General features: G+C 50.7%; 1 protein-coding gene across 2 annotated transcripts in view; it reads right to left on the bottom strand.

Annotated features, from left to right (window-relative positions):
• Window positions 1-24,211, bottom strand: part of NDRG1 (N-myc downstream regulated 1) — a 60,309-nt gene that overhangs the window by 26,834 nt on the left and 9,264 nt on the right. For both annotated transcript variants that reach the window (XM_031935920.1, XM_023223621.2), the window contains exons 2-4: window positions 20,450-20,530; window positions 16,424-16,459; window positions 442-547 (exon numbers count right to left, since the gene is read on the bottom strand). In XM_031935920.1, the coding sequence (XP_031791780.1) occupies window positions 442-547; window positions 16,424-16,459; window positions 20,450-20,512 (205 nt within the window). In that variant the 5' untranslated portion in view covers window positions 20,513-20,530. The remainder of the gene's footprint in view (window positions 1-441; window positions 548-16,423; window positions 16,460-20,449; window positions 20,531-24,211) is intronic.

Raw genomic sequence — 24,211 nt, forward strand, 5'->3', positions numbered from 1 at the left:
TCAATGTATACAAAATTCCAGAATAGGCAAATTCACAGAAAAGGAAAGTCAATGAAGGGTCAGTCATCTGGGGGTGGGGTGACAGATAAAAGTACAGCATTTTTTGGAAGGATGAAAAAGTTCCAAAACTGTGCTGACGGTTGCACAATTCTGTGAAAAGACTAGAAACCATATGCGTGCATTAATATAGAAGTCACTGTCACAGATAGCAGAGAACTCCCTGTGTTCCCAGCGCCTCTGGGCACACAGACAACTCTGTGCCCACATGCAGCGCATTTCTGGCTTTTCCAGGCTGTGGCAAGAGTTCTTCCCAGAACAGCTCCAGGAAGTCCCAGGCAAAAAGAAACCACCAGCTCCCGGCCACCAGCCCTTCTCGGCTGCCTTTTTCCGCCACTCTCTTGGGAACTGGCTGACGGGGAACCAGAGCTCCTCAGAACTTACGGTTCATGCCGATGTCATGGTAGGTGAGGATGACAGGCCGGTTTCCCTTGGGAGTCCCACACAGCGTGACGTGAACGGAGCCATGTAAAGTCTCGATGTCCTGCTCCTGAGGAGACACAGCAGACAGTGGGCTGGTCATGTGGGGTTTTGCGGCATCCGTGTGGCTGAAGATACCCAGCCTGTTTCCAACTGTGTTTTGAGGAAGCTCACTTCTCATCTGGCCATAAGATCCCTGGCTTCGGGCAGCAGCTCTCTCTGGCCAGAAGCCACTCCCAGGACCAGGGCTAGGAGGGGACTCCCAGGAAGCAGAGGACAGAGGCCTGGCTCAGACTGTGCTGTTCAATGCACAAAATGCCGGGGAAAGGGCCTGCCCGTGACCATCTCTGCACCGGACTGTTTGCTCCGTCCGGAAAACAGGCCACCAAGCCTGCGCTTCCTTGCTTCCTTGCCCCCAGGCCCCACTGACCCCACAGGTTACTATACCTGTGACTAACATCTGGTGGCTTGGGGTTACCCAGAATTCACTCCCCACTTCCAAGAACAGCCCCCAATTTCCTTCAGGAGCCCACCCAACCCTCACCCTCAGTCCTAAGAGTTCTGTTGACACTGACCCCCCTCCCCACGTTTCACAAGTCAAGGCTAGTTCATGCACTCCACCTCCCAGTTGCAAGGACTGGATCAGGTAAGAACACATAGGTTGGCTCAGGCCAACTAAAGCCAACTGCACTTATTTCTAGTAATTGGGGAACTGGACTGGACTTGATGGAGTAAGGCTGAGAGGGCTGGATCTGCAGCAGCTACATTGTCACCATGAGGCAAGGGCCTGCCTGAAAGTATGGCCAGCCCAGGGACAGAAAAGAGTGAAAGAAGGTTTGGGGATGGCATCCACCACCTGGGATTTTCAGTTACATGAGCCACCAACTTCCAATCCCATGTAAGCCATGCTGAGTTGACCAAAAGATTCTGAATGATACCATGCCCATTCTCCCTCCTGCCCTTCCTTCTCATTGGGCCAGGTGGTTCTTCTGGTCAAGGTCAACTCTCCAGCTCGGCCAGCGACCCCCAGCCAGCTTACTCCCACTCATCCCCGTGCCTCTCTGCGCTAAACCTTCCTAACAGTTGAAGACCTGCTCATCTTTCTTCCTCTGGAAAACCAAAAAAAAAAAAAGCACCCTGCCTTGGTTTCAAGCACCCCAGTTCACTCCTGGACCAACCCTTCACCTGCCATGTTCATCTAAACTCCTGCAGAGGGTGGTTGTGAGTCTTTCTCAATTGTCACTTCCACTCGCCCTTCACCCCATGCCTACCCTGGGCTTCCGCCCTCCTCAAGGTCACCCAAAAGTTCCCGAGGACCCCAGTCACTCATCTCCCTTCAGTGATTTCCACATCTGCGAGCAGTGACCTCCCCTTTGAAGTGCTCCACTCTGGACTCTGCTCCCACAGGGCAATTGGGAAGCAGGGAGGCAAGGCCATCAGGCTGCTGAGACCATCCAAGTGCCAAGGGAGTGCTGAGCCATGTCCCTCCACGTCCTCACCCTCACAGGAGCCCTGCCAGGGCCAAGTGACCCAGCTGGCTAAGGAAGTAAAGTCGGTGTCCCAGAGTCACGTGGGCAGGCAGCACAGAGGCAGGTCCCCCAGACAATCAACCTCCGCGGGGCCTCAGGCTCCTCAGCACTTGGCCCACCCGCGAGCGGCGCACACTGAGGCCTCACGAGGCCACTCAGCCCAGCACACTGCATTGATTTTCCAAAGAGTAAATGAGGCAGTGAAGTGGAACACAGACCACTCCAGATGCTGCTGAATCTGCTTCCAGAAGCCCGCAGAAATGTGACCTATACAGGTCACTGCCGTGTGGCGGCAGAGGAGAGTCAATGTTCACAAACTCACGCTTGAGAAGAGGTGATGGGACAGATCACCACTCAGGTGCCCTGTGGGGGCAAGTCACCTCCTCCCCAGCTTGAATCTTTAGAACAGAAACAGCCTGGCCCTTCCTCCCTCCTTGGGTGCCAAAAGTGCAGAGAATGCCAGCTGCTCCATCGCGAGTGACTCCCTGTGACTCGTGGATGGCAGCCACCCACACGCCATCCACACCAGCTGGTGATCGGATTCCACCTCTGCTACTTCTTTTATTATTATTATTATTATTATTATTATTATTATTATTATTATTATTATTTGAGACGGAGTCTCGCTCTGTCGCCCAGGCTGGAGTGCAGTGGCCCGATCTCTGCTCACTGCAAGCTCCACCTCCCAGGTTCCTGCCATTCTCCTGCCTCAGCCTCCCGAGTAGCTGGGACTACAGGCGCCGCCACCTCGCCCGGCTAGTTTTTTGTATTTTTTACTAGAGACGGGGTTTCACCATGTTAGCCAGGATGGTCTCGATCTCCTGACCTCGTGATCCGCCTGTCTCGGCCTCCCAAAGTGCTGGGATTACAGGCTTGAGCCACCGCGCCCGGCCACCTCTGCTACTTCTTTACCCCTGATACTTAAGGCAGTTTGATTTCATCTGAGAAACATTCATTAGGCACCTATTGTATGCCAGGTCCCCTATGTCCCCGCAGGGATGAGTGGGTGACAACTCTCAAGCTAGTAGGGGCAGTGGAGACGGTCCCGGGGGCTGCAGGCCCTCTGGGTCCTCTGAGAAAAGAGGAGAAAGAGGATTTAACCCACCAGGGTGTTGCTGGGAATGGGACCAGGAAAGCCGCCTGAATCCCGTAAGATCAACGATTCTCAACCTGAGGAACAGGTTCAAAAATAAAGAAAAACGGCATCTAATTCCCAGGCTCCCCCGCAGTGTATGGAAGCTCCGTACTGAGTTTCCAACAAGAAATCACCACCTCCCCCTCCCCAGTGGAAGAGTGCAAGGGTTCCCGACACCCACTTGAAGAACCCCGAAGGCAGCCACCCCCAGGCCACCATCATGCTTCTGCAGAAAGGAGACAAGCACTCCAGCTCACTCATGGACCAATCTCTCACCTGCCATGTTCATCTAAACTCCTGCAGAGGGTGGTCCTGACTCTTTCTCAATGGCCACTTCCACTCACCTGCCCTGGGTTTCCGCCCTCCTCAAGGTTACCTAGAAGTTCCCTGTTCCTGAATGGCAGAGATGCGGCAGTGGTTACCAGGGGAGGGTGGTGATGTATAAAGAATGTACTGTACAGAGCCAGGCCCAGCTCCCTGGGAGCACCTGGGCCCGCCCAGCACAGGGTCATCCTGGCACCTGCATTAGCCCCCAACACCGTAAGTCCCCTGGCACAAAGAGCTCAGCCCCATCTCCTTTCCCCAGTCTCTGCCCCTCAGGGCCCAACGCTTCTTTCCTGCCCATAACAGGCATTGGAAAAATCCATAGATGAGGGAGCAGTGGCCCAGCTTCCAGCGGGGGCCACAGATCATCTGCTGGGCCCAGCCTGGCCCTGAAGCCACTATGGGAACAAAGGTCTATTTGTTTGTGGGGGCACATTCTTCATTGTCTCCCCAGCTGGCCCACATGGCTCCCTCTAAAAGACAGGCCAGGGCAGGCGGTGTTCCCACCAAGTCCTACCACTCCCCAACCTCTGAGCCTCCAGGTCCTCACCCCTGAGCTGGGAGAGCCGCCTGCACCCCAGGCTCCATAGCGGGAGAGGAGTCACCTGCACAGAGCCCAGAGCACAGCACTAGGCAGGAAGGGGACTCCTGGTACGGGCAGCAGAGGGTGCTAATGTGGTGGCAGGTATGGGACATGCCACCCCAGCTGGCATCAAGAATGTCCCTGGCAGCCCCCGGGGTGGCGGGTGCGCAGCAGATTTCTGACTCATCTCTTTGAAGGTCTTAAAATATACAGCCATGGAACCAGAACTAAATTGGAGGGTCTATCCTTCCAAGTCCAAGAAGGAAAGGCTACCTGGGTCTCATTTGCTGCTCTGTCCACAGACCTCTGCACAGCTGCCTGCTCTCAGTGGGCACCCGGTATCTGCTGGATAAAAGATCTGATCCTGGCAGATAATGGTGAGCATTACCCACTAGGAAGGAACTTTATCTCCTGAGGGCATCAATCCATGTTGGGCTCTTCCCCACTCTGCTCCTGGATTGGCCATGAGATGCTCAGCTCCCTCCTGATAAGACCGCCAGGGTTGGTGAGAGCCTAACAGGGCACCAATGCTTCACTCCAGCTCATGAGGAGTGTCAGGACCCTGGCTGCTGCCTCAACACTGCCCCAAACCTCAGCCTGAGCAGGACTCAAAAAAGAGGCTTTCGACATTGCTTGCCTTGGTGGGAAGGACAAAGACCCCATTTGAGAAAGTGGAAGTGAAGTGGTGGCAGTCACGCAGGGGCAGGGCTGCCTCCCAGGCATAGGTGAGCAGAGGTGAGGGAGAACATTTGCTAAGCGTCTACGAAGACTAAGGCAGGGTATCAGACCTCCATGCCACCGGGAGGCCCATCAATCCCATTTTACAGGTAAAGAAGTTGAGGGGACTCTCCCAAGGTCATAGGCTTGTGGTGGTAGAACTGGGATTCGAACTCTCTCCACTGGGCCCTTGCTCCTTTGTGCCAGGGTCTGCTGGCCCCCATCGGTCCTCCACTCAGTTCCTGGACCTCCGGCACACACAGAAGGAGGAGAAAAAAAGCAAGTGCTGTACCTGTGCCCAAGTCCCATCCCCTAAGTCACACACACACACCCTCCTAACAAACACACCCACCAACAAACGCACGTGCACGCACGCGGTTCTAAGCCAGTCAGGAAGACTGTCTGAGATTGAATGGGAGAATTACAACACTCACAAACACAGGCCTTTGTCCTATTCAGTCCCAAAGGAATGTTCTGTCCTTCTGTCCCTGCCGGGATAAATCACTCAGTGTTCTGGAGAGAGGAACCCGTCCCGTGTCTTCCACGTTTTCCCAAAGAGAAAGCACAAGGAACCCAGAACATCAGAACTGCAAGGTGCACTGTTCATCCTCTTGCCTGAGAGAGCAAAGTGCCTGTCTCGGGGCTCATCAGGGACCCCCAATTTCTGGCTGGGACAAGGCTGGCAACACAAACACAACTTCTCCACCATCCAGAGCCCCACACCCAGCTCTTCCACAGCTCAGGACCAGGCCACAGAAGACCCTGCTCACAAGGCCTGATTCAGACAAGACGACGAAAAGGCAAAAACCCGGCTGCACACACTTTCCTCTCACCTGCTCTAGAAGAGTCTAGAAAGCTGCTCTCTCAAGTCTAGAGGTGATGGCAGGGATGGGGGCAGTAATAAACTGCCACTGCATCTTACCCCATGCCCGCTCTGAGTCTCTCACACGTGTTTTCTCATTAAACACATGCAACAACCACTGCAGAGATGAGAAAGCTGAGGCTGAGAGAGATTAAGGACTTCATCCAAGGCCACACAGCTGGAATAGTGGGGCAGGATCTGAATCAAGCTTGGATTAGGATGTCTGCATCCAAAGCCTGTTCTCTTTATCATCCTGTTTCACATTCTGTGCCGGGCAAAAGAGGGGAAGGAACCTTTCACTGCCACGTGCACTGTGACTCCCTAAAGGGGGATGCAGCAAGTCAGATTCCCCACACTTATTTGACTGCAGAACACTTGTACCTCCCTAGCGTCTCCAAGGACTGGCCATCCCTGCAGCACAGGCTGTTACACTACCAAACAGAATCGAGAAATAATATCCGCTGCTCCTATCCTCCTAAAACAGGCACCTGCCCCCAAACTGCAGGCATGTGTGTCTTTGTGAGGAAGTGTGCCAGCATTGGAAACACCTCAGCACAGACATCAGACATCACCTCCTTTCTGCTACCCACCATACACACGCCATGCAAACCCTGTTCTCTTCTTTGCAGCACAACCACAATTACAAATATACATGTAACAGCTGCCTCCCCAGCCAGACCACCAATTCCTAGAGGGAAAGGCTGGCTCTCCAACAGACAGAGTCTGGCCCGGAGGGTGCACTTAAGAGATCTATAGTCTACACTGCCTGTATGCTGGCAAGTAGCAAACATGGCACCTACCACTATGGTCTACACCGCCTGTAAGCTGTCAAGTGGGGAAATAGGACCTAACACTATGCCTTGAAGATTTCATCTCTTTGGCTGTCAATCCTGGCTTGGGAGCTTTAAAACTATGGCAGACTCTGTTGGTTGGCATCCCAAACATCTGTTGTTCCCATCTTTTTGAGGATAGAATTCCAACTGCTGTACTAAGAAGCCAAGTGCCTGATAAAGTGGTCCCCTTCCTTATTCAACTCCCTTGAAACCAAGGACGGTCAGGAGGTTCAGTTCTGGCCAATGAGATGCCAGCAGAAATTCCTGCAGCTTCAAGGAGAGTTTTTTTAAAAGGATCAAACTTGATCTTTTGATTCTTGTCCTTTCACCCTCCCACCTGCATCCTACTTGGGACATGGATGAGATGCTCGGGGGTTCGGTGGCCATCCTACAATCTGAGGACCAAAGCCGCACGCTCAGGTGACAGCAGGAAGCTGTTAAGGACTAACTCCAGCAGGGCTGGGTGACATTCATAGCCCGAGGTGTTAGTTTTTTAGGCTGGTGAGAATAGCAAACATTTCCTTGTTACAGCACTGTTTTTTGAGCAATACTTATCCTAATGTTATAACCACCACATGCCCCTGGCCAAGTTATCAGCCTTCTCTGACAATCCCTGCCATCAGTTGTAAGCTGAGGTCAATGACAAGGCCTCCTGTTCCATTGAGATACTCCCAAGACTAAAACCATGGGACAGACCTGATCGTGTTTTGCAAACTGCGGCGTTTCCCTCCACGTCAGCTGTTATGGACAACTGCTCCAGAGTGATTAGTGTGAAGCTGCCAGGGCCAGCCCCGCTGGCTTAAGTCAACTCTCTGGATGATCCGGAGGGGCTCTGGAGACCAGCTGTGACTGTCTCCCCACTGCCCCCGGTAATCCCCTCCTTCCCAGCAGGCCCTGGCCAGATGCCGACCGTCCCGGGCTCTAAGAGGATGACCGCGTACCCAGGCTCTAAGTCAGTTGGTGGGCTGGGCGACCCCTCCCTCAGTCTGACAAGCCTTGGGGTCCAAGCATGGCCAGACCACTCAGGGTGCCCTCTGGAAGAGCAGGCCAGGAAGCTGACTGTGGCTCATCGGCATCAAGTCAAGGCCCACGGCAGCAAGAAAGGCAAACCATGGGAACAGAGGCTCAAGTGAAAATGTCAGGGGCCTGCCCCCTCCCCACCATCTTTTCATAAAATGATACACTCCTCCCCCTATATTTTCCTGGTTCATCTCCTGTGCCCATGGAGGAGGAGGGGCAGCCACAGCAGTGCCACTCATCTTAATGATCCATTCCATTAAGTAACAAACACAGGTCAGGTGTGATGGCTCACACCTGTAACTTTGAGTTTGAGACCAGCGTCTGCAACATAGTGAGACCTCCTTTCTACAAAAAATAAAATTAGCCAGGCATGGTGGCTCATGCCTATACTCCCAGCTACTAGGGAGGCTGATGTGGGAGGATCACTTGAGCCCGGGAGGTCACAGTTGCAGTGAGCCGAGATTGCACTACTACACTCCAGCCTGGACAACAAAGGGATACCCTGTCTTAAAAAAAAAAAAAAAAAAAAAGAGTAAAGAACACATAAAGTACCAGAGATAACTGGGGGAGGTGTGTGTAGCCAGGAGGAACACGATAAAAAGACAGCCACCCACTTACTAAGCAAGTTCAATAAAGCCAGCTTTGTCTCCTGTGCTATATCATGACAGCCATTGAACAGATAGCCTCCGGGGCTGAAGTACAGGTGCCCAACAAGATAACAGAGTTCAGATTTAAGATAGATAGGTCCTTGGGCTTCCAAAGTCATGATTCCCCTGCAAGCCACACACAATGGAAGACCTTCCAGAGGTCAAGCTGGGCCTGTCACTTCTCACTTCATTCCCCAGGCTTCTTTCATGTTGACACAAGGTCAAGAGAATTAAACAAAGTTACACGGAGTCAGGGAACAGACTGCTGTGGGCAGAGGGTGTCAGCCTGGGAATACAGCATGCAACTGGAACCCACACTGAAGACCTCAGTTCTCCAAGGAAAGAAGAATTAGGAAGAACGTCTTTGTTTGGATTAGGGTGAAGAGATGGAGCAGACCCCGGCATCCATGGAGCAGGGGAGGGCGACAAAGACCTGTGAGCTGAGCCCGCTGCTGTGTGCATTCAGTGTCTGCAGTGCGCTCAGGGACACCGATGCTCCCCACTGTTTCACAGATTAGGAAACTAAGCCCCAGGGAGGTCAAGCGAGTGGCCAGGGACACGCGAGTAGCAAATGACAGGGCTGGGTCTGCACTCGCTTCTGCTCACTGCACCCTTTCTGGGACGCCAAGAGATGAGTGAGGTCAGCCTGGCAGAGCCTGGCCTGGACACACCTCAGAGGCCCTGGTATGAGCCCTACCTCTCCTGTTCTATTGGAGGCTGCTCCTAGGAAACCCACAGCAGAACTGCAGAAGAAGCACACTGTGTTTATTTTCCAAAGCCTCATTTTGCGCTGATCCAGATGAGTGTTCCCACCATCTGTCACCCGAAGGGCTTGCTCTAAGTCCCAGTGGCTTTGCTAGGAAGTAGGGCTGGGGGAGGGCGAGGTTGGGAAATGGCGAGTTGAGGATTTCCAGGCTTCTGTCTGAGCTCTGCCCACCTTCAGTCATGGGGCATGAAAACAAGAAGCAACTGTGTGGAAAGAGAGAAATTAGCAAAAGGTCACCATTTCCATTTTCCCTGTGAGCTGGTCTGCTTCCAAAAAGAGGAGGGAAAACAGCCCCCCTGAATGGGATCGTACATCCCCAAGACCAGCTCAGCTCTGCCGAACAAGAGGCCTCGCAGCAGAACAGGAGCCAGACCTCTGGAGCCCCCGCCCAGCCCTGGTACTGCCCCAGCCCCCTCCACCACTCCACACCGAGGCCCCGTGGGTAACATCAGCTCACTTCTCAGGGAGCCCTGGTGAGCACACAAACACAGATTCCCATGGAAACCAAATCAAATCTAACCATCTGAATAACTCCAGATCCAGGTGGAGGGAATTAGAAGCAGCAAATCCAGCAGAAAAAGCAATTTGAAGCCACAGAAAGTCACCCGGTCCACAAGATACAATTTATGGGTGATGAAGTCAATTCTGCTGTCCCTTCCCCAAAACCTGTTAAATTCACTTTGGCTCTAGACGTGCGGACTCAATCAGCTTTCGCCATCTATCTCATTGTGGCGTGACACTGAGCAAATCCTTCAGATTTTCTGGGCCTCGTATCTTCAACATAAAACGAGGATGGCAAGGATACCTCCCTCAACACAGTTTCATGAGGATCACATGAGCAGATGCAGGGAAAGGGCCCAGCATGGTATCTGACATACAGCAGAGCTCAAGAGAGGCCACCCACTACAACTTCCTTGACTATAACATTTTTTCGGAAGCAGATGGATCTAAATCCAGGAGTATCTCAACAGCACCCTCTGGCAAGTTCTCTAACATCTTCAAATGGGTCTCTCATCTGCAAAAGAGGCCAACACCCCTCACCTTGGCAGGGAAGCCCTGAGACAAGGAGTATGCAAATATTCATTCTTCCTCCTCTTCCCTCCCTCAGGTGGCCTTCCACAAAGCTCCCGTCTGGAGCAGAAGTCTTAGACTCTAGAATTATAGCCAAAGAAGCGAAGCTGGAACCCAAAACACTCCCACCCTCCCTACTCCTCAAATTTGCAAACACAATTGCCTAAAACCTGATGCCGGAGGCCTCTCAGCAGAGCCAGATCAGACCGTGTCCTTCCTGCAACCCCAACACCTAGGCCAGCAGCCCGCCCACCCTGACACCTAGGCCAGAAGCCCGCCCACCCCGACACCTAGGCCAGAAGCCCGCCCACCCCGTTTTCTGAGGGTTCCGGAATCTTTCCAGGAACAGGAGCCAGGGGGGGACTGACAGCGCTGGCAGAACCTCATATGCAAATCACCAATCACTTTGCCCAAACATCACCCAGGACAAAACACAGAGACCACCTAAAGGTGATGCCAGCGACAGAGAGATAAGGCCTGATGCCATCTGCTCTGGCAGGCGAGCTGTCTCCTGAGACAGGCCACCCAGCAGCTCAACACAGACTCCACCAGCAGCTCCTCAGTGCCAAGCTCTGGGCTCAGTGTGTGTGTTTTGATTCATTTCAAAAACAAAAACAAAAAAGCCTAAATTATTGACTACATTGGGAAAGGAAGTAGGAATCTGCCTGAGTTAGTCAAAGTGCGGAAGCAGTCATTCTTTTTCAAGGAATAACATCGACTGCTTTCAGATACACAAAATAAAGCGACTCAAGACTCCTTAGACTGAACCAGGGGGGAAGCTATGCCCAGGGGGAAGAACTGCCCAGGAGGGAGCCCTATTTTAACAAGCAGGTAAGAAATCAACTAAATGAATAGATAAAATCCATTTGCCATTAAGGCACATCAACTCTTGAGTCCTACAACAAATCCTCCTCAGTAGGCTAAACATAAGCCCAGTGAAGTATTGTTTAGATTATCTGCTTGGCCAGATCTTTTGACAAGCAGACGTGGCAAAGGTGAACCAGAATCTAGTCCAAAATGGCTTGATTAGCCTTTGTAGGAACAGGGCTGTACTCAAGCAATGCGGTTGAGAGAACTGTCTGCATCAGACAGCCCTGGGCTCAATGTGGCCCACTTCACAGCTGCTGTCCCTAGGAAAGTCTCAGTTTCCTTATCTATAAAGGATGATGGTACAGATCCCCAAAGGTTCAACAAGAGAGCGTGGGAGGCCTTCGGTACTGGCCTGGCTCATCAGAGGACACCGAAGTGCATGGCGGGCAGGTGCTGTCCTGTCACTTTGCTGGAGCTCCTGTGTAAATCTGAGGTCAGAGCATGCTGACCAGTCCCCGGGCTGATAAGCCCTGTAGGCCCCCTTGACCAAAGCTCTGTCCTTTTCGGTTCCTAGCCCTGTAACCTATCAGACCCCAGAGAGCTTCCGTCTGTCATATTGCACCGCATCTTCTGAAGGAAATTCTACAGCAACCCTACACCCAAGATTTTGGAGACTGCTGAAAATCTGGGGGATGCTTTCATCAATCTCATGAGTCCCTAACACCTTCAAATCTAAGAAGCCAAATCTAAATGAATACGGTTCTATACAAAGATTTTCTTTTGGTAACAACCTTGAAAAAGTGTCATTCAACACTCAGATTTCAGCTCAAATATTGTGACTTACTGGGAATACTGAGTCTGTTAACAGCTTACAGGAATAACACATTTTTGCCCTTGGAAATTTCAGAATCCAGATCAGAAAGGCCTTTGCTTGTGCTGTTACCTCCGCCTGGAATGATCTACCCCCAGGCTTCTCTTTGTCACGTGACTGGCTCCATCTATCTTTTAGGTTCATCTATCTTTTAGGTTCATGACTTAAAAAAGCCTCAACCTAAGACAACACCCCAGCCATGCCCTCTCCCATCAATCACCTGGCTCTGTATCACCCTTCACTATTCTCTTCAAAGCACCTACAGAAGCTGGAATTCTCACATATGTTTATTTGTATGTTTGTTTGCCTCCTTCTTCTAGGGAATCTGGATTGGTTTCAAATATGTGCCCTGGAAGCACACAGCTTGAGGTTCCCTTTCCAGCTCTGCGATCTCAGGCAAGTTCCCTAACCTCTCTGTGCTTCAGGTCCTCTCTCTCCGTAGGATGGGAACAGGATTGCTGTAAGCACCCATGGGGCACATTTGGCATGCTGCCAGGCACGCATTCTGCGCTCGGCTATACTGAGCTATTATTCCAGAATGTAGGTTCCTGAAAACACAGGTCACTGCCTGTCATGCTCATCACTGCATCCCCAGCACCCAAACTAAGGCCAGGCACAAAGTGGGCATTTGTTAAAGAAACAAAGGAAAGCACAACAGGGAAAAATGCCCCGACCTCATAGGACAGCTCGGGGGATTAACTCAGAGGGCTCAGCCCAGGCTAGTGCAGGATGCTGGGAGACCTCATCCTGACCTCTGCTCTGTCCTTCCAAAGGCTTCTCTGTGTGGTCCCCACTTTAATGATGTTCTAAGGGGCAGCTCCTTAACCGACCCCAGCCTGAGCCACATAGGTTGACCTCCCTGGGAGTAGGGGCAAGAGCTCCTATTCTCTGTTCTCTCAGTTGCCTGTGTCCTGAGATGGGAGAATGCAAAAGTGTTTTGCAGACTTTCCAAAGAAACACAAATGTGAGGAATTATCTTCACAGGGAACAAATAAACTATGCTTTCTAGGTTTCTCAGAATTGACAACCAAGATTTTAAAATCCAAAATAACCATATGATCCAGTGATAGGGTTTGGCTGTGTCCCCACCCAAATCTTATCCTGAATCGTAGCCCCCACAATTACCACATGTCGTGGGAGGGAACCAACGGGAGGTAATTGAATCCCGGGGGCAGGTTTTGCCTGTGCTGTTCTCGTGATAGTGAATGAGTCTCAAGAGATCTCACGGTTTTGTAAAGGGCAGTTCCCCTGCAAAAATGCTCGTGCCTGCCGCCACATAAGACGTGCCTTTGCTCCTCCTTCACCTTCCACCATGAATGCGAGGCCTCCCCAGTCATGTGAAACCTCTTTTTCTCTATAAATTACCCAGTTTCTGATATGTCCTTATAGCAGATTGAAAATGGACTAATACCTCCAGCAATGGGTATATGCCCCCAAAACTGAAAGCAGGATCTCAAAGAGATATCTATACGTGCATGTTCACAGCAGGCTATTATTCACAATAGCCCAAAGTGCCCAAAGTGTCCACCAATGGACAAATGGATAAGCAAAATGTGGGTCATACATACAATAGAATATGATTCAGCCTTAAAAAGGAAGGAAATGCTCACACCTGCTACGACAAGGATGAACCTTGAGGACATGCTGCTAACCTATACCAGCTAGACACTGGCAAAGAACAAATCAATGCAAACAAATACAGTTTTATAATAATAATACAGTATATGATTGCACTTATATGAGTACTTAGAGTAATCAAAATCACAGAGACAGAAAATTGAAAGGTGACTGCATGAAGCTAGAATGAGGAGCTGTTTAATGGGACAGAGTTTCAGCTCTGCAAGTTTTAAAGTTCTGGGGGTGCAGTGGCTCAAGCCTGTAATTCCAGCACTTTGGGAGGCTGAGGCAGGCATATCACTTGAGGTCAGGAGTTCGAGATCAGACTGGCCAACATGGAAAAACCCATCTCTACTAAAAATACAAAAATTAGCCCGATGTGGTGGCGGCCACCTGTAATCCCAGCCACTCAGGAGACTGAGGCATGAGAATTGCTTGAACCCAGGAGGCAAAGGTTGCGGTGAGCCAAGATCGCACCACTACACTCTAGTCTGGATGACAGAGCAAGACTCTGTGTAAACAAACGTAAAAATACATAAAGTTCTGAAGATGGACGATAGTGACAGTTGCACAGTAATATGAACATACTTAATATTACCGAACTGTACATTTAAAAGTAGTTAAGATGGTAAATTGGATGTTATGTGTATTTTTCCACAGCAACAAAAATAATTAGGGAAACACCCCACGATAGCTAGTGGATAGGGTATGTGATGTTTGGCCCAGTACTGATGCGGGAAGCACCACATCACTGGCCCTCGTCAGTGTCCTCTCTCCAATGCCACTTAACAAGGCTGGAGCACTGTCTCCATTTCACAGATGGGGAAATGGAGGTGAAGCAACTTGCGCTAGGTCAATCACCAGGCAAGGGCATCCATGGGGCTTGCGGTTCACTCTTCCTGGCTCTGGAATGGGGCTTTCACCTGAGGAGGATGGACGATCACATCCCCACTGCAGGAAGATACAACCTCAGTGCCAGCAAGCCGCTCCCCTGGGGAACACAAGGAGCTGACATTTCAGCCACAGGGAAGGTTGGCAAGGGCAGCTTCGATCAGGCTGAGGGAGGCTGGTGTGGCCCGGCCCATCCCTGAATGAGCAGATGACCCCTGGGACTAACTTCCAGCTGTTCTCAGCTCAGAGAACCAAACAACCAAGGCCATGGTGCTGGTGCTGCAGCCACTGCGTCTGTTGCAGCTCTGACTGCCCTGGGCGCATTATTCCCCATTCTCAAGAGGATGAAAAAGAGGATCCGCTGCCATACTCTTAGCTGCCCCACCATGCCACCCTGAAGGAGTAACTTCTCCTTTTCTCTGTCCCTCCCAGGTTCTCCAGCTGTAAAATGAAGGCTTGGACTTGATAAACCTCAAGATAGTGCATTCACCTCCCACCCTCCTGGAGCACCTTCGCATGCCCAGCGTCCTGCAACACAGAGAGGAACGGGATGGGAGAAGCCTGGACCTCAGCACACGAGTGGTGCAGGAAGAACATGGACTTCCTTCCTGGTCAGGCAGACCTGAGTGTGGCTCCCGGTCCCTCCACTCCGGCCTCAGTCTACCCATCTGAAAAATAAGGCTAATGGTGCCTCTCATGTTATCATGAGATATTGAGGTATTACATGAGATATTAGCCGGGAAGCTCTCAGCACAGTGCCTGGTGGGTAGGAAGCCCTCACCAACATCACTAAAACCAACACAAGCAGCAAGGGAAGTTCTCAGGGCTGGAAGAGGCGAGGCCCAGAGTCTGGCACCACTTCCCCAATCACTGCTGAGTGACCTCAGGCAAGTCAGCTCCCAATGCTGTCTCTCTTCTTCTTCTTCTTCTTCTTCTTCTATTTTTTTTTTTTTTGAGATGGAGTTTCACTCTTGTTCCCCAAGCTGGAGTGAATGGCGCAATCTCGGCTCACTGCAACCTCCGCCTCCCAGGTTCAAGGGATTCTCCTGCCTCAGCCTCCCAAGTAGCTGGAATTATAGGCACTTACCACCACGCCTGGCTAATTTTTGTATTTTTAGTAGAGACAGGGTTTCTCCATATTGGCCAGGCTGGCCTTGAGCTCCTGACCTCAGGTGATCTGCGTGCTTTAGCCTCCCAAAGTGCTGGGATTACAGGTGTGAGCCACTGCACCTGGCCCTTTGTTCTTCTTAAACACTGAGGTCAAGGTGGATCTCTAGGGACAGCCTGACACAACCAGGATGAGGAGAGAATACACACCTTGGGGGCGGTATCGAAAGCCTCGATGATCTACTAGCCAATGCTTCCAGCCCCTCTCCCATCCTTTCCCTTCCTTCCAAAGACAGTGCAAGATTCCTCACCTCGGGACGGATCGGGGAGCATTTATGAAATAAGAGATTCAAGAGGAAAAGTGGAGTTGTTTTGAGGTAAGGAGATAGAACAGAGGAGTGAGATGCGGAGCACAGAATGGGTCCCAAACTGGGGACACCTGTGCAACACACAGGTAGATGTTCAGGTGAGAACATCTCAGCCGCCTTTGGCTGGTCCAGGAGCGCGCCTGTCCTTCTTCACGGAGACCACAAGCTCGCCATATGCTCAGGCTTTCTGCCCCACCCTCCAGAGCCCAGCACAGCACCGGACCCACCCGAGCTTGGGGCTAACGAGTCCAGGACTTAGAGTTCCTGAAGTTCTGACCCAGCCCTCAGCTGAGAGAGCCCAGTCTGTTCTCCTGTGAGCCTGTTCTTGGACACAGCTGAGCTGCACCCCCTGGCACGCCCTGCAATCCTGAGTGGGGATGGAGATACTTCAGTTCTGGGCCAGTAAACCACAGAGAAGGCTGGTTTCAGTTTCCTAAGCAGAGCCAAGAACATCAAGCTTTTGCTCCCGTTCCCTCCCCTCACAGGGTCCCAAGCCAGCCCAGCGTCACACCATTTTCCCCACACACGTCCCACCATTCTGGCCAATTATTTGGGGCTGAAACAGGAGGTGTCTTCTGCTTTCGTGGGAAGTGACTGGTTCTTGCTTCTCTGGCCAGCACTCAAGTCAGCTTCTGTCTGGGAGCAGCAGCTGAGGGTGAGGACCTAGCTGAGACCACTGCCTTCTCTCCCCTTGCCCACAACATGTGCAGAATGATCTACTTAAACCAATGGAAAGAAAGAGGAAAAAGAAAGATGGGATGAGGAAGGGGAAGGAAAGCCACATCCTCTACTTGCCTGGACATCAAACTCTTGTAGGAGGCTGGTGATGGTCTGTGGAAAGATAAAAAAAGATTGTCAATTTCATCTGTGTCCTCTGTAAGAGAAATAATGTTGGGACGTATGGGCCTTCCTACGCCCTGAATCTGTAACTATGCTCCCTCCTTTGTGAGGGTCTCCCTAATTCCTCACAAAGGCAGGCTTTCCTTTTCTTTTCTTTTTTTTCTTTTTGAGACTGAGTCTCGCTCTGTCGCCCAGGCTGGAGTGCAGTGGTGCGATCTCGGCTCACTGCAAGCTCCGCCTCCCATGTTCACGCCATTCTCCTGACTCAGTCTCCTGAATAGCTGGAACTACAGGCACCCGCCACCTCACCTAGCTTTTTTTTTTTTTTTTTTTTTTTGTGGTATTTTTAGTAGAGATGGGGTTTCACCATGCTAGCCAGGATGGTCTCGATCTCCTGACCTCATGATCCACCTGCCTCGGCCTCCCAAAGTGCTGGGATTACAGGTTGAGCCACTGCGGCCAACCCAGACTTTCCTTTTCATCGCAAAATAGAAGTCCAGCAGAAAAGCAGACACATTAACTGGATTCCTTTCTGACAATAGCCTTGACAGATAAAAATCTGAAAGTCTAAGCTGATGACAAGCTTGAGAGATACAGAAATTTGATATCTGACTGTTAACTGGTCTCCCTGGCTCCACCCGTGCGCTATACTTTTAAAACTCAAAGCTGACCACATCACGGTCCTCCTTACAATTTTTCTATGGCTGCTGTCATCTGGACCTGGATCAAATTTCAATCTCTTTTGAGTAGAAGAGGCAGTGGAGACCTCTAAGCATTTCCCCCAATCTAAAAATTCTGAGTTTCAGGCTGGGTGCAGTGGCTCATACCTGTAATCTCAGCACTTTGGGAGGCCGAGGCAGGTGGATCACCTGAGGTTGGGAGTTCGAGACCAACTTGACCAACATGGAGAAACCCCGTCTCTACTAAAAATACAAAATTAGCCAGGCATGGTGGCACATGTCTGTGATCCCAGCTACTCAGGAGAATGAGGCAGGAGGATTCCTTGAACCCAGGAGGCAGAGGTTGCAATGAGCCTGGATCACACCATTGCACTCCAGCCTGGACAACAAGAGCGAAACTCCATCTCAAAAAAAAAATCTGAGTTTCAGCCCAAATTCTATCTTTTACCAGAGTTGTCCATGGCAGGACAGGCCCAGGAAGACAGAGAAAAGTCCCATGTCCCCTCTGGCCTGGTGAAAGCGTGACTCGGAGGACCAACTGGAGTCTTGGCTGGCCAACATTTCTAACAGATGTTGCTGGCATGTTTTCCTCCTCCTGACACAGAGACGGGGTCCCAACACTGTGAAAACTGAGCCCCAGCCTCACCCACCACAAACCTCCAGAAAAGAAGACAGCTCAGCAGAGCAAAATGCAAAAGTGATGAGGGGAACAGGATGATGGAATGGAGCCCCCATTAGACGGCAGGGATTGGAAGACTAGATGACAACAGAGGCCCTCGTGCTGGGGATTCAAATAGCTCCACATCCCCTGGGCTGTGGGCAAGAACATCAGGGACTCTGGGTAAATTCAAGTGGAAGCAAACGTGGCTGGCACCTATACCATTGCCCTGTGTGTGTATATGTGCACGTGAGTGTGTACTGGTGGGAAAGAATGGAGAAAGCCATTCTGTACAACAAGCATCAAACTTCAAAACGTCAGCAGAGTGCAGTGGCAATCCAGATTGCGGACAGACACAAGGAAGAACTTCCCAATAGTTCAGTCCAACTCTAAACACTTTGCTGAGTCAATCTAAGGAAATGAAAGGAATTTATTTCCATCTAAACCTTGAAAGAAAGGGTAAATATTCACTGAGAGATGCACTGGCATGTAACCCTGAGTGGATAAGCTCTTAGTGATGTGTTTCATATATAAAATGTTGTAAGGATTCCAGTAGGCTGCCTGAAATAAATAAAAAATATTGTTTTAAATGCATTCACCCTTGGACCCAACGATGCCACTTCTCAGAACTTTTTTCTAGGGCTGTATCTGCACATGAATGGAATGACACACATGAAAGATACAAGGGTGCGAATTTCTTGCAGCGCTGTTTATAATAGCACAAGGCTGGAAAGACATAGGTGTTCACATACTGGGCACTGGGCAAAAACATGAGGTGGGATACTATGTACCTAAAAAGAGAAAAGCACATGGTTTGTGGACTGATGTTGAAAAGAGCTCCCAGAAATATTCAGTGAATAAAGAAAAGTGTGGGATACTATTTTCACAGGGTTTTTTTAAAAGGGAGAAATAAGAATACGGTGATATGTATTTGTTCTACCTAGAGGTTTTTGTTTGATTGTTTCAGAAGACTATGTCACAGACCCAGAGTTAAGAGGACATGGATTTAGAACCTGCATAGTATACAGCAGGGGTTGGCACACTACAATCTGCCTCACCACATGTTTTAAATTTTTACTGGAACACAGCAACTACATTCACTTTCATACTGTCTATGGCTGCTTTCTTGCTATAATGGCAAAGTTGACTGGTTGCAACAGAGATCATGTGGCCTTCAGTGTCTAAGATATTTACTATCTGACCCTTTGCAGAAAAGATTCGCAGACCCCTAGTGTGGAATGATAGCAAGTATTCTGTAGCTTCCCCAGGCTTGGTTCCGAATTCTAGTTGTACCAGCTATCTGAATGAACTTGGCCAATCCCCTTCCTGTCTAGGACCAGTTTTTTGCGTGCTGTTTTTTTTTTTTTTTTAAACAGCAAAAGGTGAAAAGAGATAGTTGCCTCACACATTTTTAAAGAAAAGTCTATGAAATTATGAACCTAAAACAAATCATTCACATGTAGAGTCATAAGGAAATTAAATGAACAGTCTTTTCACCACTGTCAGCTGGCCTGGGTTTGATTCCATGTCCCACACTTTGTAACTATGCAAAGAAGACAAATTAACCTCCCTAAGACTCAACTCCCTCCACCACAAAATGAGTACAATCACAGAACCTGCGACCTGCATGAACCAAAGCCGAAATACAGTTGGCGGAGAAGCAGGCATGCAGGATGTGGTTAGTGCATGGTAATTATCATTTTTAAAAGCATTTAGTTGGCTTTAGACTAACTTCACTTTTGGACCAAAGCTTCCACATTTTTAAAAAGACATATCATCAGAGGCAGTTATGAGGCTCAGTGAGAATTGGGATGTGAACATGTTTTGAAGCTACAATGTCAACTGTGCAAATGTAAAGGTTCATTCATCATCAGAACAATCAGCCCAGGATGGGCCCTGCCAGCCCAGCCTATAGGACAGGGGCCTCTGTTTCCAACAGGAAGGACTCTGTTGACAGAAGAGGTTTGCCCAAAAAGATAATAACAGCAAGCGAAGAAGCGACTATGCATTGCTCATCTCCTCTATTGCAAAGTTCTAACTGCTCCCTATGAATTAGGTCGCTCCATCCTCGCTTGGCCCCATGAGGTAAGTCCTAATGTCACCATTTTACAGATGAAGAACTAGAACACGAAGAGACTGACAGGTTTGCAAGTGGACACCAAGCTGCAAAGTGTCACAGCTGGGATTTAGGCCCAGACGGTGTGGCCCCAGGGTATGCAGCTTTAATCAGAGCTGAGGCAGGCAGTCCCCACGGGCAACTGGGCCCCATGTTGCATCTTCTATAACCACAGAATGTTAGAGACAGGAAAGCTGAGGGAACCTCTGGTTCGACGCCCCCACATTACAAATGACAGCAGAAAGGCCCAGAGAAGTGGGCAAGGGGCCCAGCCCCAATCCTATGGGACTTGAACCAGAGCCTCTCACAACTGTGCATTTCAAGGAAGCAGTGGATACACGTGTTATGTGTGTATGCATGTGTGTCTGTGTATGCTGTGTACGTGTGTGTGCATGTTTGTATGTTGTGTACATGTGTATCTCTGCAGTGTTTGCATGCCCATAAGTGGAGTGTGAGCTCCAGTGTGCCTGTGTGTGTCTATGTGCACATGTGCCTGTGATGGGGTAGCCAGGAAGATCTCCACTCACCTCCCCTTTCTCCACCAAAGGCTTCACCTCAGCGAGGTCTACATCCTGCATCTCCCGAGACATGTCCCTGCTGTCACCTGCCTGCAAAGAGACAAAGGCCAAAAGGTCAACACTGCCTGCAGAGAGGTTTCCTGAAGGAAGCAAATCCAAGACCAATGGCGAGAAGGCCAGGCTTGCGCTCGGCCCAGCAGCTTCACCTCCCTTGTGATACACTGCAGGGGACGAGAGGCCCCCTTGTACACACGGCCCATGGACCCAACTCAGTCTTTCCATTGGGCCTAGGGCAGTGGATTTCCCGGGAGAGGTTACTGAGGCTCACAGACACTACCCTCCCAAAGAAATGGATGGGTCAGGCTCACAAACAGGTCCCCATACCGAGTTCAGGCCCACCCACCATACCCAGGACGCAGCTCACTGCATTCTAGACGGGGACCTGCATTGCTCATCCCAAAGTCAGGCAGCCCCAGAGTGACAATGAAATAGGAACACAAGCTCATACGGTGCTTACCATGTACAGGCATAGTACAAGCCTCAGCCTTACCAGTCAGCCCTAACAGAAGGCTGGTGACGCAGACGCACAGACACACAGGCACACGCGTGTGCGCACACACACACACATACACATCCCACGGTGCAGGACTCTCAGCTACCTGCTAAAAGGGAAGAGGGCAGAGGAAACCCTTAATCCAAGGAGTTTGGCAGGCACTTGAACACACAGTACAATTTTGTAAGAAAAAGGACCTCCAAGGCAAAAAGTACTTCCTGGACCAAAACAAGGAATGGGCCAGATAAGCACAGTTACCTGTGCTCTAACACAGGGCAGGTGCAGAACTGTGGGCTGCAAAACCAGACAGAAGCAGAGCCCAGGAACACTCGGAATGCTGCCATTGACTCCCTGGGGTGCATGGCTTGGGCAGGTGGTGATATCTATTCATCATACTTCCAAGAGCTGAATCTAGAAACCAGAAGTATAAGCATGTATTCCTATAGATCAGTAGTCAAGTTAGAAAAATTAAATGCCCACCAATCCCTGAGGTGAAGCATAAAAAATGCAGAATAAGGTCAAGTATTACAGACAGCATCAGAGGACGGGGGGTGAAGGAGTAAGTGACAAGAGGGAAGAGCCCAGGCCACCCACCTAGTTCACAGATCCAGACTTTCTGAATGGAAAAGGCCATGAGAACCAGCCTGACCAAAGCCCTCACACTGCCAGCTTCAGAGTGGGAACCTGGGCCCCGCACTGCCCAAGGCCCCTTGGATGCAATGGTAGAGAGAATGCAAGTCTCTGAAATTCCTGCCTAGGGCTCCTCTGAAGACCCAGGAACTCCCAAGAACCTGGTGAAACACCTCTTAGAGGTCAGCCGGCAAGTGCGGGCCACCCTGAATCCACCCCGGATCCATCCCTTGTGCCGACACATGGCATTCCGTGGGCGGATCCCGCTCTCCACTGGGGTGCTCTGGTCTGGGGCCCCAGCATGATTTTCCCAGAAGATAACCAGCCCCACAAGAATGCCTTTATACAGACTTTGGAGTCTATGCTCCAGAACATTCTGAAAACAAAGTCAGTTTTATATTTGTGAGCATTCCTGGGCAGCTGCCAGCTTGGAGGCAGGAGGCATGAAAGGCCCGGGTCGACTGTCAGCCTTGCTAATTCAGCAGGTTCGTGGTCCCAAGACCCTGGCCTGTGGGACACCTCGCCTACACAGCCTAGGGAGCCTTCCAGAAACCCAGGGCCCTGCCAACGCCATCCCTCATTCTGAGACTGAAAGGACTTCTCATTTCACAGGAGCTTCTTAGCATACCCTGCTCAGCAAAGCACGCCAGGGTGAAGTCAGGGGGCTCTCACTGTCCCCCCAGGTGGGTTCAAGCAGTCCTATCTGTGAGCTTCATCAAGCAGGTAGCTTGTTCTTTTCTCTACCTCTAGCTCCCAGCATGAGAGACTCTCCTAGCCACAGTCAGGCTGCAACTCCCTCTCTGAATAAATGAGCAATGTAGCTCAACAGCCATGCTTTCAGTAAAATTCACTTTTCAATTGTCGCTAAACCCCAAGAGTGCAATGTCTGGAAAACAAATTCTACAGTTAAAAGGACTCAACAAATGCTGTGGTTCAGCCCAGTTTTGTCAGTTCTCTTTGGCTTCCAGAAACCATGATCACACTAGGATATGGTGTCAGCCTCCACCAGCTCTCTCCTTCTCCAGAACACAAAAGAGAGAAATGTCCACCTTCCCTGTTACCTCTATCTGGTGAAACCTCTTCACCCTACCCGGCACCTTTTTCCTTCCTACAGCTTAGCTTCCCAGACCACAAGAGGCAACGGGTTGAAAAATCGCTGTGTCTCCTAGAAATATCAAGTTCTTGAGCATCTGCTTTTTTGAGCTGGTGGGGCCTTCTCTGACCCAGACCCCTCGGTGCTAAAGGCCTTTGGGAAGTCTATAGATAAAACTGCTGAGGATGGTAACAGGACATAATCTAAACTAGGGGGGATTTTATCTCCCAGGGGACATCTGGCAATGTCTGGTGACATTATTTATGGTCCCCCAAATGATTCCATTGATTTTGAACCATTTAGGAAGTGTCCTAGACGCTGAAGTCTGCGGGGAGACTGGATAAAGCTTTGCACTAGTCTGGGGGGACTGTGGGGGCTGCAGACCTGAAGGCAGCCTGCATGTTGGCCGCACCCTGTAATACCAAGGCCGCATGAACCAAGGACTGCAGAAGGTGCTTTCTGCCGGGTGACCCAGCCAGCTGCTGGCGGTCCACCATCCGGCCAGCCTGCAGGGCAGGAGAGCGGCTCCCTCACCTCAGTTCTCCCAGGCTGGGCCCGTCAAGCAACCCCTTACCTTGTCCCTGAAGCCTCAACCAAAAAACTTTTCAAACTTTATTTGCAGGAGCTTTTGTCCAAAGGAAATCATGTAAGGAAGTTCAACATTTAAAAATGTTAAAAAATAAATATTTAAATATTTAAAAAGCCAAGGTGCTTCGGCTGAAGCCAGGAAAAGGGGCCTGAACCCCACTCCACCCTGGGACTTGGCTCTCTACAATCTGCCCCCCCCCAATCCCCATGCCACCAGGCTGGCCCTCAAACAACGTCTGACTTCTGGGAAGCAGGTTGGAAAACTCAGGATTTATTCAGAGGTTTCTTCCTACACTAGGTTCTACGTGCCCAACACGGAGCTCAGAACAAATATAACACCATCTCTGGTGATGAGACCGGCTATGGTACCCACGTGGGGATCATGAGCTAACAGACCCAGCTCCTGCCCCCACGGAGCTCACAGTACTGAGGGGACAGGCGCTCCCTCGGGCTCACTCATCAGGCTGCGTCTGGGCTGTGTCCACTGTCCTGTCTGTCCCCCGGGAGGGCAGAGACGATGCCGCCTGGACAGCATCCAGGACAGTATCTGTGCCTCCTGGACAGAGATCCTCAGCTCAGCACCGCTGACATTTGGGCCCCGCAAGCAGCCTCTGCCTTAGGGGCTGCCCTGAGCATGGGAAGCGGCTCAGCAGCATCCCTGGCCTCTGCCCACCACATGCCCGCAGCATACACCCCAAGCTGTGACCAGCAAAAGAATCTGCAAACGTGGCTAAATGGCCCCTGGTGCGACATCCACCCTCCTTTGGAACAGCTGATTTTAGTAATTCCTAGTAGGTAACAGTATCCAGAAAATGTCAGTTGGATACATTCTTATTTAATCTAGTGCACGCGCGCGCACACACACACACTCTCAAATGCACTCACACATCCTCTCACCCTGGCACAC

Source organism: Piliocolobus tephrosceles, chromosome 7 (assembly GCF_002776525.5).
Source record: "Piliocolobus tephrosceles isolate RC106 chromosome 7, ASM277652v3, whole genome shotgun sequence".
NCBI classification, from domain to species: domain Eukaryota; kingdom Metazoa; phylum Chordata; class Mammalia; order Primates; family Cercopithecidae; genus Piliocolobus; species Piliocolobus tephrosceles.